The sequence below is a fragment of the Anopheles nili genome, chromosome 2, assembly GCF_943737925.1.
Source record: "Anopheles nili chromosome 2, idAnoNiliSN_F5_01, whole genome shotgun sequence".
NCBI classification, from domain to species: Eukaryota; Metazoa; Arthropoda; class Insecta; order Diptera; family Culicidae; genus Anopheles; species Anopheles nili.
The window spans coordinates 51506888-51522497 of record NC_071291.1 but is presented as its reverse complement, the minus strand read 5'-3'; the positions used below and the strand labels follow the sequence as shown (position 1 = coordinate 51522497).

Here is a 15610-nt window from a genome sequence, read left to right as displayed (position 1 = left end):
GTGAACCGCAGGAAATCGGTGCATTTTTGATGTCGTGTTAACGAGATGCGACCCGTCGGATTGGGTGGATTTGAAAGCGAGAGACTCGTGCGTGGATGAAAACGCTTTTGCTGAAACACGGATGGCTTCGGATGGTTTTTTGATGGAAAATTAAAACGCCCACCCATCCGTGTTTCATCAACAAGCAACCGAGTGGGACGCATTATGGATTTTGCATGGGGAAGAATGAGACAGAGAGAGAGAGAGAGAGAGAGAGAGAGAGAGAGAGAGAAAATGATCCCCTATCTCCACGAGTGCGCCTTTTAACCCGTTTTAACACTTTGATTATTAAACTCATTTTCATGAAATTTCCACCACGACGACGCAGTTGAAAGCGTGCTTAAATCTTTTCGTTGAAATACGTTCTTAGAAATGATTCATTTGTATGGCTATTGGATCTTCCAATAAATGAATTTATTTAATGTGTATCATTTATCAATCATCGCTATATGTGTGTATGAAAAACGAATGGAAAAGATACAATAGTTTTCTAGAACTCTTCAGAGAATGTTTTGAAATAATCGATTTAACGTACATTTACTACGGTTACGCATATTTGATTCTAGAATATTCTGAAATATTCGTATTCGAAATATACATTTATTTCTTATTTATTTTTATTTATTCTTTATTATTTCTTTTGCTTATTACCATTCAATTCAATATCAATTGAATTCAAATGAATGATATAATCACTTTCAAGGTGTTAAGCGAAAGTTAGATAGTTCGGAAATATTCTTTTGGATCAAGTTGTTACTAATGCAATAACGATTCCAATAAGTATCAAATTGTATCGTGTACTTGATATTGAACTTCTATTGTGTATTTCCGTTGTGAAGGTTCTTTACAAAACAAAAAAGAAAAAGAAAAAAACAAATCACAATAAAATGTAAGAAAATAATTGCTGCTAATCCACTATGGAAACAAGACAAATATGTAGTCAATGCCTGCAAATAACTTCAATTATTATTTTATAAGTATATTCTAAAGCTGTTTTTAAAAGGGCTTCTTTTGCACTATACATGGAATGTGAAACCCATAAAAAAGCGTATAAACCGATGAGATGAAACCGATATCCACGAAAAATTCCATTGGACAAAAAGTGTCACTCATTTTGTTTTAAACAACGAAGACGTGGCCTGTATGGAAAGGCAATTAAAGTGTTAATATGCCCAACATCCCGTCCGCAACCCGTTCGACGTTAACAAATGAAGCATAATGCGGATGGAAAAAAATAAACGCCACCTCAACTCGACCATCACGCACAAGAACGACTTCAAGCGGCCGCAAGCGACGAACCCTCCCCATTGGCGGATGTTACCGGATCTCGCATCCGGTGGGCCGGATATGAGTATTTCGGTAAATTCTAGCACCAGACCCAGCTGGCTTCGGATAGGCTTCCACACTCCTGAGCCACGCAATCGACCAAAGCCGACACCGACAGGCTTAATGAAGGCGGAAATTGAGCAGAACGGCGGCATAATCGAGCCGATCCGGGATCTGCTGAGAGCCGCTGAGACGAGACAAGCGGGGTTGTTTGGCACACCCTGCCCGTAGCGAGGTGGCCACGGTTTCTCTCGGTCACGGGCCATAAACGCGGGGAGCGATCCCTGCGCACCCACTCAACGTCCCTTTTCCAGCCCGCCCCCTGAGCGGTACGGAAGGAAGGCGCAAAAAAAAGTAATCATAAACCATCCAGCACCGTGGCCAGCAGCTTGCTAACGGTACTGCCGGGGTAAAACGGCAAGACGGGAGGGGGGTGGGGGGATGATTTCACCCTCATGAGTGGTTGTGATGGCGGGTGGGGTATTTTGTTTTTCTTTCACGAAAGAAAAGCTTCGTGAAGCGGTGCCGGGAAAGGGCCGCGTTTACTATCGCCCGGTGGAGGAGGAGCGGTACGTTTCAGCGTATTTTTCCTTACTTTTCTTTTTTTCCCTCACACGCCAGTTCGGTCGATTTGAGGCTAACCACCTTCACTCTCACCACACTCGTCCGGCACCCCAGCTGACCTCGATCGTGTGAAGGCGCAAAGTTTTGGTACGTGAAAAGCACCGCGAAAATCCGGCACCAAACCACGTGAGATGAGTTGTCTCTCTTTCCAGGAAAGGACACCACGAACACGACAAGCATCTTGGCGTCAAAACGGTTCATTTGATCTCGAGCAAAATGGTACGTCTGGTTTTTCGCGTTGACGCGGATGCAACAATTGTCGTTGCAAACGCATTCGCCTATGATTCACGGCTCTCGGTGGTGGCCAGACAAAAGCCGCCAGTCACAAAGCGTACGATTGGATGCCATCATTCGAGCCGCTGAAATGTGATCCCTTATGCTTCATTCATCGGTTCGGTTCGCGAGGTGGTATCAGTTGCGTACTCGAGCAAGCACTCGAGCTCACACCGATAACCTCCTTAACGGGCCATATCCCCCACCTCCCCATACAAAGGGCTTTGTGACACAAGCGGGATCTCTGGTGGTCTGGTAAATTCTTTTTTTCTCTTTGCGGTTCCGCATTAAAAGCATAACGAGCGCGCGCGCGCGCCTCGTGGGCTTCGAAACCGGTGGCAGAAAAGTGACACAAACAGCACACCCAACACACGAAATATGCCCAAAATGCAATTACGCAAAACTTACCCCCACCTGGTGGAATGAGCGGGTGTGTTCGTTGTGCGTACGTGTGTGTTTGTGTAAGAAGTCGTCGAAAGGAAGAGAACCTTGAATTTAATTTTGGCTGCGACACGCCACGCAACCGGCACCGTGTCCGAAAGGTGGGGCTTTGAAACGAAAACTCCACCTGGTCGGAGAGAATACGGCTTTCCATGCCACGGGACCCCCTTGTTTTTGTTTCGTTCGGTTTCTACGCATTCTACTTTATGCCTCATTTTTGGCGTGACGTTTGTGGCAATTTTTAACAATAGCCAACTAAGATGGTGAACAAAAATGTAGCCAAAACGTTAGAAAAAAAACCGAAACGAAACCAATGCCTACTAAAGGTGCATTAACACCGTTTGCAAAACTGTATGTGCCGCTGCTTTGTCGTGGACGGATGCGCTAATGGCACTGTTGCAAATGCGATCGCAGGCATTGTGTTGGCAGCCGCCAGCGAGAAGGTCAACAATTGCACTTCATTGTCACTCGCTATCCCACGCAATCGAAGCGGCACAATCAAAAGCGGGAAGTTGCGAGAAAGCCGGCAGCAAAAAGGAGAACTTACGCCAGTCTGTTGCGCTGAATACGGGCATTCCTTGTGAGGTGTTCGAAGCATACATGGTGGCAAACCAGCTTCTTATCAGCTTCCCCGGGGCAGCTTCCAGCTGCTGCAATGGCGATTTTATGCCCACCATCGCGCATCATAAACCCGGTTCCGAGTGGCCTAGTTTCGGGGAACGATGGCCCGGCACGCTGGAAGCTGGGCCTGATGGCCCTAATCTAAATAGTGCTAGGGAAGGCCGGGCAACAACAACGAAGAAAAAGCCTTTATGAAAAAAGAGCACGAAGATTTACAGCCCTCTCATCACGTTCCGGAGGTGTCTCGTTTCATTGGGCTATGGCCTTTTTTTCTCTCTTCATTTGCTTCTCTTGCGCAGCAACATTCCGTTGAGGCTTTTTTTTTTAATTTTCGCGTGTTGGTTTTTATTTACTTTAATTTTATATTCCACTGTACAACACCGATAGTTTTTGCTGGTTTTTGATCGAGTAGGAAGTTGCAGTTTTTGCTGTACGATCATTGACAAAAAAAACCGCCCCACCAACTTCGTTTTATTTCTCGCGTATATTTTATTACACCATTTGAAGGCGCCTGAATTTACCGTGTGCACATGCGAGGCATTTTGTTGGCACATTTCACATTTCGGGGTGCGAAAAAAAAGAAGCAAAAACTAGGGAAATTAAACCGTGCCAGGGCTTACGAAGGGCCCGGGAAAAACCGAGGGAAAGTAGGCACCCATCGAAAGAATTAACCTAACGCGCCTGCACCATCATGACTCAAGCGATCCTCACCGATCATGCGGCCTTCATAGTCACGGCGATGTTGATGATGATGGCAATTCTCCGTTGATCGATAGGAGAGAGCGTTTATCATCAGTGGGATCTCGGGCCCCGTGCGGTGAGTCATTTCACTCGCCACGCAAATGGTGACCTTATTAGGTGGCGGATATTGGCCAGGTAAGGTCGGCCTGAGTGCCCACCGATTACGGTTTTTTTTTTCAGGAATGACCCATTCCTGATGAGGCCATGGTCAGCCTGGTGAGAATTAATTGAGCGTTCGCACTAAGACCGATGGTTAACTTGATGCTCGCTAATGCACGGAAGTGTCTTGGAGGGGCAAATTAATACTTTCTAAAGCGTGTTTTCTATAAATAGCACCATGCAGAGGAACAATCCGCTTTGAATCTGAGCGCAAACGTTACAATTGAGCGAAAAATCAAGATCTCAAAAAACAACGTTACACATTTTACCAACGATTAATCACTTAAAGCTTCTAAATAAAAGATCGATGTGTCTAATTTGATTCAAAAATGGATATTTGTGCTATGAAGCAGGTGTTTGATGTGAGTTTTCCATGACTAGCGGGAAAAAGCCCCACAACACCCCACCCCTCATGGGAGGCTGGTTCTTGAGAATAGCAACAAAACGTAGCCTGGCAACCCGCCGCCGGCTGTTCGTTGACCCGGTTATTTTTCCGTTTAACGCAACGCAAATCTCCATAGCATTTGTTGAGCCACTCCGTGACAGCGGGAAGGCTTCCGTTACTTTCGCGGCCCTCGGTAGCCGATGTTGGCTCAGAAGTCCACTAGAAGTTGGAAACACCCGCAGATGCCGTACGCGAGATAAAACTACAACGAGCGAGTCGTGAAAACGGGGCAGGGGGAAATAACTCGCTTGGTGGGCAGAAATTCGATCAAATGAAACTCCAACCTAGGGGGTGAGCGAGCGCCCGGACAGGGTGGAATAAGGGGCAGGATCGCGAAAGAAAAATGGCATAAAACACGGGGGGCCCACAGTTCGCGATTACAACAACGATTCTTCGGTGTTTGGGCTGGTTGTGGGGGGAAAGGGAATTCACAAAAAAAAAAACCCACGCTCGTGGGACAGAACTTCAGCACGAGCCGGTGATTGTCTGCAGGAGTAGCTGAAACCTGCGGAACTCGCGTGTACAACCCTTCACCAGACTTAATATTGGGCAATCGAGCGGCATCAAGAAGGGGGCGCCATTGAGAGAGCTTTTCCACAAATCTGGATGAGCTTTCGGGAATGCCCGGCTCACACAAACACACCCTTAGGGGGTTGTACCTGGAACTCGAGCAACGTAAGGGAGGATATCGTAAACCTAAACCGGTTCATTCGTTCGTTCCCGGTGTGGCTGGCAAGTGATCTTTTAGATTGCCGATCTTCTGTTTCTGTACAAACGGTAGAAGGAAAAAAAAACCTCATAAAACGTACATCCTTAAAAGGGCACAGGCAGTACGTAAAAGGGCCTCCAACCCAGCCTCCCGAAGGGTAGTGACACACTCTGGAGTGGTTCTTACTTACCAAAAATGCTTGAAGTCTGTTGCAACAGTGCATTCGCTGGCAGTCGGAACGAATCAACGCACGAGTGCAACGGCCTGACGTTGAAGAGAGATGCGTCACTGCGAGGGTTGTTTCACTCGCTAACAAGCCAACCACGGCTACTAAACTACACACTCGCCTTAACCAGGCTCCCTTTATCAAACTACTGCATCAGCGGAGCACAACAAGAACAACAACAAAAAGCACACACAATCGGTGGCAAAACGGGATGCAGCGCTTTGGAATCGGGAAACACACACGCTCTCGCACCCTAGCACACAAGCACGCACACTGCACACGTTAGTTGCGAGCGACGATCAGCAAACGATGATAAGAACTATGAGAAGCGATCTACAGGGGCCACTGTGGCGTGCCGTAGAAGGCAGATTTTCGAGTTAAAGCAAGTTTAAAAGCACATCGTCGAAATTAGCGGTAAAAAGGCCCACCCCACACTGCCGTTTGCCTGGTTCTTGCAAGAGAGAAAGGGTAAGAGTGCCGCGCGGCGATCTGTCACCGAGAGGACGATCTGTCACGGTTGCATTTTAACGCTTTTCTCGCTGGGGCGAGATAAGCCCGAGATTTTTCACGCGTGCTCGTTGCACCGCAAGATCCAGTGGCTAAAACACACTGACACACGAAACACGAGAAACAACACCGAATACAGCCACCGCGGTACACGCGCACCTTCGAAAAAAAAGGTCGTTGAATTCTTTCGCGAATCCACGAGTGGGTTCACCGTGCGTAGGTGAGAAGGTGTGCTTATAATTTCCGCCCGGGATGCGAACGATCGCACACGATCGGTACGATGCACTCACGGGCCACGGGTGAAAAGAAGAAAAGAAAAAGGCCACGCGTTTCTAACCGCGCCTGCGACTGCGTTTTCCCGACGACCACGGCCAACTGTGTCCACAAGAGACGGTGGTTTTGCTTTGTTGTCCCGGGCAACAATCGACACAAACACACATACACACGCGCGCGCACGCACGCTGACACACCAGCGCGAGACGATAGGGAAGGGGCTAGTTATGATTGCTTTCCTAGTAGATGCGGCTGCTACTGCTGGTGCTGCTGAATGGAACGGTTGGTTTTGGGTTCGCAACCATTTCCTAGGTGTGAGCATGGCGATCATGCTCGCTCTCCAGTGTGCCGTGCCACCACTTCAGCATTAGCATACAACACGCGTACAAAACGCGTGCATCCGCTCTCTACTGCGCTCTTTGTCTCTCTCTCGTGCTCAGGAGCAACCGCTTCTTTCCAACATCGAAACGCGGCAAGTGCTGCGCGGTGTCGAGAGAGCATCAAATGCGTGAGACATGTGGCGATCTTTCGTGAGAGAGAGAGAGAGAGAAAGAGAGAGAGAATGAGACCTGCCAGTACGGGTTGGAGTGTTCATGTTTCGTTTCTCGTTGCTGCATAAATGCTAGTGTGGATGTATGCGAGATCATTGCTATGGTTTCCTGCTCTGACGTTGAACTAATACAGTGACATCCAAGACGCTCTGCACGGTTACTTGAAACTGAAAGAGGGAGTGAGAGAAAGAATAAAAAAATAAGAAAAAAGGGAAACCCCGTAGTTGGAGCATAGCAGCATAGCCATTTATGCCTGTATGAGAGCGTCGGAAGTTGTTGAACGCGAAACAAACAGTATTAATAAAAAATGCATGCCACATGCATACGGACACTAGCACACGCATCCACGCACACGGGTGAGTGAAACAACTGGACCCAACCGAGCGTGGTTTTCAACATAAGTACACCCACAAGCCCCTTGCAAGGGCTGTTTGAGCGGGAATTATGCTGCAGGAAAAATGAGACAGCTGATCGCACCTGGTCTTCTTTTTAGCATGTTCATGTTACACTTCTGGGGATCGTTACTGATGGCACTCTTATGCGAGTTGTCTTTTTTTACTAGCAATATTATTTCTGGGTTTAATTTGATTATCAATTGTCAAGGTGAATTGCTATTGCCAGGATTTCTACATCGCCAATTCGTATTAAAATGGTTAACTGTCGCCTATTTCGATTCTTGTTCCTCATTCCATTCCTTGTCCTGACCACTCTCTGTGTTTATTTATTTTAGTTTTTTTTATGCTTATGCTATCTATTGCTTTATTTTATCTATTATCGTATCTTGTTTGCGTTAAATGCTAACCTAATCTGTTACACTAGAGAGTTTTGATGATCTATAGTGTTGAACTGGGTTTGTCTATGTATAGCTATTAAGGCAAACATATGGTTCAACAAATACAATACTATACAATTGATAAAATAAGTGCGAATAAATTAGTCTTAAAACGAATAGCACATACTTTTGGTAATATATGATATGACGGTAATATAATATATAGACTAGCATATTTTCAAACAACCATCCGGTATGTCGCCTCGCAGCGGAATCCTATCAATCGTCGAATAGATTCAAGACGCCATCAACTCCTACTACTGTTCAGCATGCGATTCCCTGCGATAACTTAAAGTTGTGATTCATGTGCCAGATAACAAGTTACAAAGGGTAACTTCATGGGCCAGATAACTACACTCGTAAGCTAATAAAATTAAAATGCTCAACCTCGAATTCTTATCGGCACGCTCGAAAGAAGCAGGCACGCTTTCACGGTTTGCTTTTATCAAGTAACATCTAGCACAAGTGTATTCAATAAAAATTTAAATTTGAAACCATCACATGATCACATTGTAAAGGAAAACAACGTGTTCGCTAAAAACAGTAGCCCTTTTTTGTAATGTATTTTTGTTATTTAATAACGTAACAAATCTTGTCGCAATTAGGGTTTTCTTGACTTTGATATTTCATGTAATCGAAAAATGAGTCCTTCGGTACGGAAGGGACTTAGTCAAGGTATGAACTCGGACTCGTGCCAAACGCTTTGACTATCGAGTTCCCCTATTTGAATCCTGATATGTCTAATTCTTGATTTATTATGTGAATAAAAACTGCTTTAGTATAAATGACTCATGGTCTAGTGTAACAATAAATTGGCATTAATGTTACTATTTTACTAAGAGTTCCAAAACCTTCGGGAGAAATATAAATTTTTGGTTTGAATCTCTATTCTGCAGCCAGGAGTGCATCAACTACCAGTACCAACGTTTCATGCAACTTAAGGACAAACATCGAATGCAAATTCAATTTATGAATCCGTTGAATTTCGAATTGCAATCCATGTGGGTTCACAAATGAAAAATTGAGGGCGCGATGCGTTATTCCAACTCTCACAACTACACGCGGCGTCATGCGTTTACGATTGGCTGCGAATTTCTCTTCATCTTGTTTTCGTACAAATCTGTCATACTTTCGAGCCGGTTTTTGGCCATTTAGTATTTTTATCATTCTGGTTATGCAAGCTTCCCTTGCCACCCTGAGGATTTTTATACCATGCATGGTATAAAAACCGTGTATGTGTCGATTAAAGTCAGAGTATAAAAGAAAGCATCGTTTTCGCAAAAGAGTTTCATTAGCGACGGTGCTCTGATCAAACCTAGCCAACACATTGTAAAGTGATACACTGCCGCTCCAAAGATGGAAATTAATTTGATCTGGGTTTTCATGCCGATAGTGTCTTTTCTTGCCGTCGTTTATTGGTACATCACGAGAAACGATAAGTACTTCCACGATAAACCCATTCCGTGGTTGGCGGCGGAGTTTCTCTTTGGAAGCTCGCGGCGCTTGTTGCTGAAGAAGATATCCTTTCACGAGTTCATCATTGATATCTACAACAAGTTCCCGCTAGTGAAGTAAGTGATAATACCTCCTGACGATACCGTTCTGTCTCCTGCGCTCCAGGTATGCGATATCTTCCTTTGCTTCTCATCCGCAGGGTGTTTGGTATGATGGAAACGATGAAGCCAACGTTCGTGGTGCGCGATCCGGAGTTGATCAAGCGCATCGGTGTGAGGGATTTTGAGTACTTCATGAACCATCGACCAATTTTCGGTAGCAGCGAGGATCGCCACAGCACGGCTCTGTTCGGCAAGACGCTGGTTTGGCTCAACGGGCAACGTTGGCGGGATATGCGAGAGAAACTCAGTCCGGCCTTCACTAGTTGTAAAATGCGCCAGATGTTCGACCTGATCGTCGAGTGCAGCACCAATATGGTGGAGTTTTATCAGAGCGAAATCCGTAACACCAAAGTCCCACAGGAGCATGAGATGAAGGACGTGTTTACACGGTTCGCCGCGGATGTGATTGCGACGTGCGCCTTCGGTATCAAGGTGGACTCACTACGTAACCCGTACAATGATTTCTACCTCAACGGGAAAAAGATGATGATGTTAAATCGACCGATCGTGTTGGCAAAAATGATCGGTTTTCGGGTGGTTCCGAAACTCATGAGCTGGCTAAACCTAGACCTGTTCGATCGTGAGCAGAACGCATACTTCACCGAGATCATGCGGGAGACGGTTCGAACTCGGGAGGCACTCGGTATTGTACGTCCGGATATGGTCAACTTACTGATGCAGGCTCGCAGGGGAGGTCTCAAGCAACAACGTGAAACGGAAGACCGAGAAGAGGTCAAAGGCTTCGCCACCGTCGAAGAATTCGTGGTGGATCAGAGCGAAACGGATAAGAGCATGCCGATGACGGAGCAGGAAATGGTAGCCCAGTGTCTGCTATTCTTCCTCGCAGGGTTCGACACTGTCTCAACGTGCCTGGCATTCCTCGTATTTGAGCTGACGATCAACCGCGAGGTACAGGATCGGCTCTACGAGGAGATCTGTGCGACAAGTGTGTCACTGGGTGGAAGTCCACTCACCTACGACGTGATGCAAGGTATGCGATATATGGACATGGTTGTTTCGGAAGTGTTACGCATGTGGCCACCAGCCTCAGCTACAGATCGACTGTGCGTACGTGACTACGTTTTGAACGATGGTGATCGCCTTAAGTTCACTATTGATAAAGGCACGGTAGTGTTTATCCCGATCTCTGGACTGCACCACGACCCGCAGTACTTCCCGAACCCAAGCAAATTCGATCCAGAGCGCTTTAGTGAGGCGAACCGGGAAAAGATTAACCCGAGCACATATCTGCCGTTCGGTATCGGACCGCGGAATTGCATCGGATCGCGTTTCGCCCTCATGGAAGTTAAGTCCATTATCTATTACATGCTGCAAGAGTTTTCGTTCGAGCGTACTCCAAACACTCAGGTGCCGCTTCGTCTTGCAAAGGGCTTTTCTGGAATACGCAGCGAAAAGGGCGTGTTCGTGGAGTTTCGGCCAAGAAAGTGATTTTAGTGTTTCTTGGGAAATGAAACGGAAATTTTGTGTTGTAAACTAAGCTGGTAAAATTAACTTTTTACATTGTTAGGGTGAATATTTGTTTGACGATCTACCCTAGCCAGTGAAACTTTAAAATAAATACTTTGAAGCATCTTCGATAGTGTTTCCAAAAACTTCCTGAAAAGTGTATTTCGATATAAAAAATTTGCGAAAAAATGGTGTCAATCCGTTACATCGGTTTAATAATTACCAACAGCTGTTTCGCTGGGTTTATAATTTAAAATTGTTTGTTAGTGAGTCTTACTGACTAAAACGACAGAATTTAAAGAGGTCTTCCTTTATTTGAGATAGCGAAAACAAGACCAAGCAGGAAACTTGAACATGAAAAATTACATTTAATCAGTAAATATATTATTTCATTTTTAAGAGACGCAGCACAATTAGGCTTTACAACTTATGAATAGAGTTACACTTGTTGGTATGACAATTTAGTGATATCATTACGATTTTATAATATTGGAAGTCTACAGACTTTTGTTTATTTTCTTTATAAGACTGCTCTACCTAATACTAAATTAAAACTAAGACTTAGACTACTGATAAGAAAACTAACTTACACTTAACATTATAGCACTGTAGGGTGAATTTAGAGATTTAGGATATCCCTGAGGTGAGGAAACATCGAGTTCTCACATTTTAATTTAATATTTAGCGTTTTCCTAGCTAAGACTTCTTCAAGTTTAATAGTTTAACATCATGCGCAAAACCCTATTGAGCATGATTTGAATTTTCCTCCTATTTGGCAGTGAACATGACTCCCACGCCGTAGAGGCATGTTTGTTTGAGAGAGGCTTTGAGCTGGCTGGCTAGGACATATGGCCTATAGCTGCCGGTCCAGTATCCAGAGAGTCGGATGAAGGATCAGTCCTCTTAGCCACGGATTAATACAGGAGGGCCCAGGAAGCTGGACTCTTGCATCTTACCGTGGCCAAAGTCTAGTAAAGAAGAAGAAGAAGCTGGCTGGCTTCATTCGCTTTAATCGTTGAGACATTTATCACTACAGGAAAAAAAAATCTGGCTATATACTGCCAGTTCATTGGTCAATGACAGTAGTGCTCTTCTTCCAATGAGCGGATAAAGAGAGTAAACCAGTAAGTGTCCTCTATCCAAAGTCCATCTTACATGGTCACTAAATTTCAACTTATAGTCTATTGTCAACCCTAAGTATTCGACAATAGATGGTTAGTTAATTATTTTGATAGACTTTGAGCTTGAGCTTTTTTCGCCTCTAATTCGACAATAGAAGACCCTGGAGGACGCCCGTTCAGCCTTTTATATGCGATTGTCCTTCGCGTTTCAAAAGCTCACGTCTTTGAGCTTTTGAACCGGCTCACTCAGTAGCGGCGTGAGAACATTACAAATGTCATTTGTAGCAATAAATAATTAGTAAAATATCAAAATTACTGCATACAATCAAACAATGGATCATAAGAAAACATCCCTCTCAGATGGTCTGTATGAAGCATCACGATACATCAATCCAAAACAGCCCGTCGGTGGAGCCATTCGTACCACACTAACCGTTTTACATTTTTTTCACTTATCAACCATGAAGCATAAGCTTGGGATGTGATTCGATTTTCAAAAAGCAAAAGGCATTTTCTATTGCACTCCTAATAAGGAAATAAAATTAAAGCTGTCAGCCTCATGCGTTATCAGCACCCTCGCTACCAACGAATAGCTCGCGTGCCATGGCACGTTCCTTCCATTTGTTTTATCAATCATTATATACAAGAACACCGGGAGAAGCGATGGAACCAAAGCATCGCTCGAAGCAGCACATGGTGTATTTAGCTTTTGTAATTACAACCTCTTGATCGAATTTGTTTGCTTTTCTTTAAATAGTTCTTGGAAGTATCTCGTTTTCGGTTACATCTTCACACATTATTATGTATGATGTACTACAAAGCCGTTCGTGATCAAAAGTTTACTTGTATTTATTTGCTCGAAACTTGGCTCTTGTATGCTTCCTTTGAATCAGGCCTATTCCCACATTAAGAACATGGCTGCAAAGTTCATGACAAGCTGAAGGCGAGCAAATTCTAACGTCGATTAGATCCTCTACCAACGAAGGGAACCCTACACTGGCACATGTGACGACACGCGCTGCCCCAATCGTATCGCAATTTCTGTATGCTTTTATTTTCGTAAAAATCTGCACGTCATGCTGTCCGGCCGGTTTTTGTTCAATGGGCACTTGTCTCCCGTCGGTTACATCTCCCCCGGCGTCTTACTTATCTAACGCGCGTATGTGTTAGTTTGCGCACCATAGGACGGGGTATAAAAGGGGGCATCATAACCACGCCTGAGTTTCATTCGCTACGGAAAACTGCCGTAACTTGGCGATCTGTGAAGTGCTACGTTAACGCTCCAGCCATGGAGATCGATCTGATGCTGCTGATGCCGCTGGTGGCCATCCTTGCCGCCGTTTATTTCTACATCACGAAAGATAACAAATACTTCCACGAGAAGCCCATTCCGTCGATGGCGGTGGAACCGCTGTTTGGAAGCTCCCGCCGATTGATGTTGAAGAAGACGTCCTTTCACGAGTTCATCGTCGACATCTACAACAAGTTTCCGCTGGTGAAGTAAGTGATAACGCCTGTCTGTCGGTGGGAACAGAACACGTTTCGTTCCTCGCGAGTAGTGAAAATTTGTCACTGCTGGCATATCTACTTCCTAGGCGTGAAATGTTTGCCATGATTGTAACATTCCCCTATCGATGATTGAACCGCCTATCTCTCATTTCTACTCCGCAGAGTGTTCGGCATGATGGATATTACAACGCGCGTGTTCGTTGTGCGGGATCCGGAGCTGATCAAGCGCATCGGTGTGAAGGATTTCGACTACTTTGTAAACCACCGGCCGGTATTCGGTAACAGCGAGGACACCCATACCACGGCTCTGTTCGGCAAAACACTGATCGCCCTCAACGACCAGCGATGGCGAGACATGCGGGCCACACTCAGCCCAGCCTTTACCGGAAGCAAGATGCGCCAGATGTTCGACCTGATCGTTGAGTGCAGCACCAACATGGTGAAGTACTACCGGAATGAGATTCGCACCGCCGGCGGCACGAAGGAACAAGAGATGAAGGACGTGTTTACGCGCTTCGCCAACGATGTGATTGCGACGTGCGCCTTCGGTATTAAGGTGGACTCACTACGTAACGCCGATAACGATTTTTATCTCAACGGCAAGAAGATGATGATGTTCAACCGTCCGATCGTGATGGTGAAGCTGATCGCGTTCCGGGTGGTACCGAAGCTGATGAGCTGGCTCAATATTGATTTGTTTGATAGGGAGCAGAGCGCATACTTCACCGAGATCATCCGGGATACGGTGCGGACTCGAGACGCCCACGGTATCGTTCGGCCAGACATGGTCAATCTGCTCATGCAGGCACGCAAGGGCGCTCTCAAGCAACAACGCGAAACAGAAGATCGAGAAGAGGTGAAGGGCTTCGCCACCGTCGAGGAGTCGGAAGTGGGTCGACAACAACCGAGTAAGGGCATCCCGATGACGGAGCTGGAAATGGTGGCCCAATGTTTGATATTCTTCCTCGCTGGGTTCGACACCGTCTCCACCTGCTTGACATTCCTTGCATACGAACTCACGGTCAACCGCGAGGTACAGGATCGGCTCTACGAGGAGATCCGTGCGACAAGTGAGTCTCTCGGTGGAGGTCCTCTGACGTATGACGCTGTACAAGGCATGCAGTACATGGATATGGTGGTGTCGGAAGCGCTGCGTATGTGGCCACCGGCTCCATCCACGGATCGGCTTTGCGTGCGTGATTACGTTGTGGACGATGGCGATCGGCTTAAGTTCACCATGGACAAGGGCACCTCGGTGTTTATTCCGATCTCTGGACTGCACCACGACCCGCAGTACTTCCCGAACCCAAGCAAATTCGATCCGGAGCGCTTTAGTGAGGCGAACCGGGAAAAGATTAACCCGAGCACATATCTGCCGTTCGGTATCGGACCGCGGAATTGCATCGGATCGCGTTTCGCCCTCATGGAAGTTAAGTCCATTATCTATTACATGCTGCAAGAGTTTTCGTTCGAGCGTACTCCAAACACTCAGGTGCCGCTTCGTCTTGCAAAGGGCTTTGCCGGAATGCGCAGTGAAAAGGGTGTGTTCGTGGAGTTCCGGCCACGGAAGTGATTATATGTACCGCTAGTGTAGCGTCTAAGAGTATTCAGTAATGCTGTGAAGGCACACTATTTAGAGCACCTGTATTTCATTTTTTCACGCAAAAACTTTATATAACAGTAGGAAAATTCTGATGAAAATTATATCAATAAACCATAGAAAATGGCTTTACATGATATACTATAAAACAAACAATAGCTCAACCACAATTGTCAAACAGCAAAAAGAGAGATATCGCAGATATCCATACATGATAATCTTTTCGATTCCCTTATTTTTTTCAAAAAAACGGTCGGTGGCTATTTCCGTAATCCTTTATAAAAAAACGAAACAAAGCTTATAATTACTAGAATTCGTTAATATTCTTTTCTACGTTTAGTCACATAGCTTTATAGGAGTTCATAGCTACTCAGTCTGTCTACTCATATATACACACTTTAAAGTAAACAGTAGTAGTAACAATAAGGATATTTTAATAACACACTCGATTTATCCTCGCGTTCAACTGGGAAAAATTCTCCGATGATAATTTGCGGTGATCATCTGGTTCATCTAATAGCTTGCAGCAT

The 15610-nt window shown here is 45.4% G+C and overlaps 2 protein-coding genes across 2 annotated transcripts; both read left to right on the top strand.

The window, feature by feature from the left end:
* Window positions 1–9123: 9123 nt before the first annotated feature.
* LOC128731447 (probable cytochrome P450 9f2) lies at window positions 9124–10832 on the top strand. The gene is made up of 2 exons (XM_053824571.1): window positions 9124–9338; window positions 9422–10832. The coding sequence occupies exons 1-2, from the start codon at window positions 9124–9126 to the stop codon at window positions 10830–10832; spliced, it is 1626 nt and encodes a 541-aa protein (XP_053680546.1).
* Window positions 10833–13259: 2427 nt separating this feature from the next.
* On the top strand, window positions 13260–15137 carry LOC128730487 (probable cytochrome P450 9f2). The gene is made up of 2 exons (XM_053823538.1): window positions 13260–13471; window positions 13643–15137. Exons 1-2 carry the CDS (start codon window positions 13260–13262, stop codon window positions 15051–15053), a joined length of 1623 nt encoding a protein of 540 aa, XP_053679513.1. The 3' UTR covers window positions 15054–15137.
* The last annotated feature ends 473 nt before the right edge of the window (window positions 15138–15610 follow it).

Coding starts and splice junctions, on each gene's coding strand:
- LOC128731447 (XM_053824571.1), top strand. CDS start 9,124: ATGGAAATTAATTTGATCTGGGTTTTCATGCCGATAGTGTCTTTTCTT. Junction 9,339..9,421: donor AACAAGTTCCCGCTAGTGAA/GTAAGTGATAAT, acceptor TCTCATCCGCAG/GGTGTTTGGTATGATGGAAA.
- LOC128730487 (XM_053823538.1), top strand. CDS start 13,260: ATGGAGATCGATCTGATGCTGCTGATGCCGCTGGTGGCCATCCTTGCC. Junction 13,472..13,642: donor AACAAGTTTCCGCTGGTGAA/GTAAGTGATAAC, acceptor TCTACTCCGCAG/AGTGTTCGGCATGATGGATA.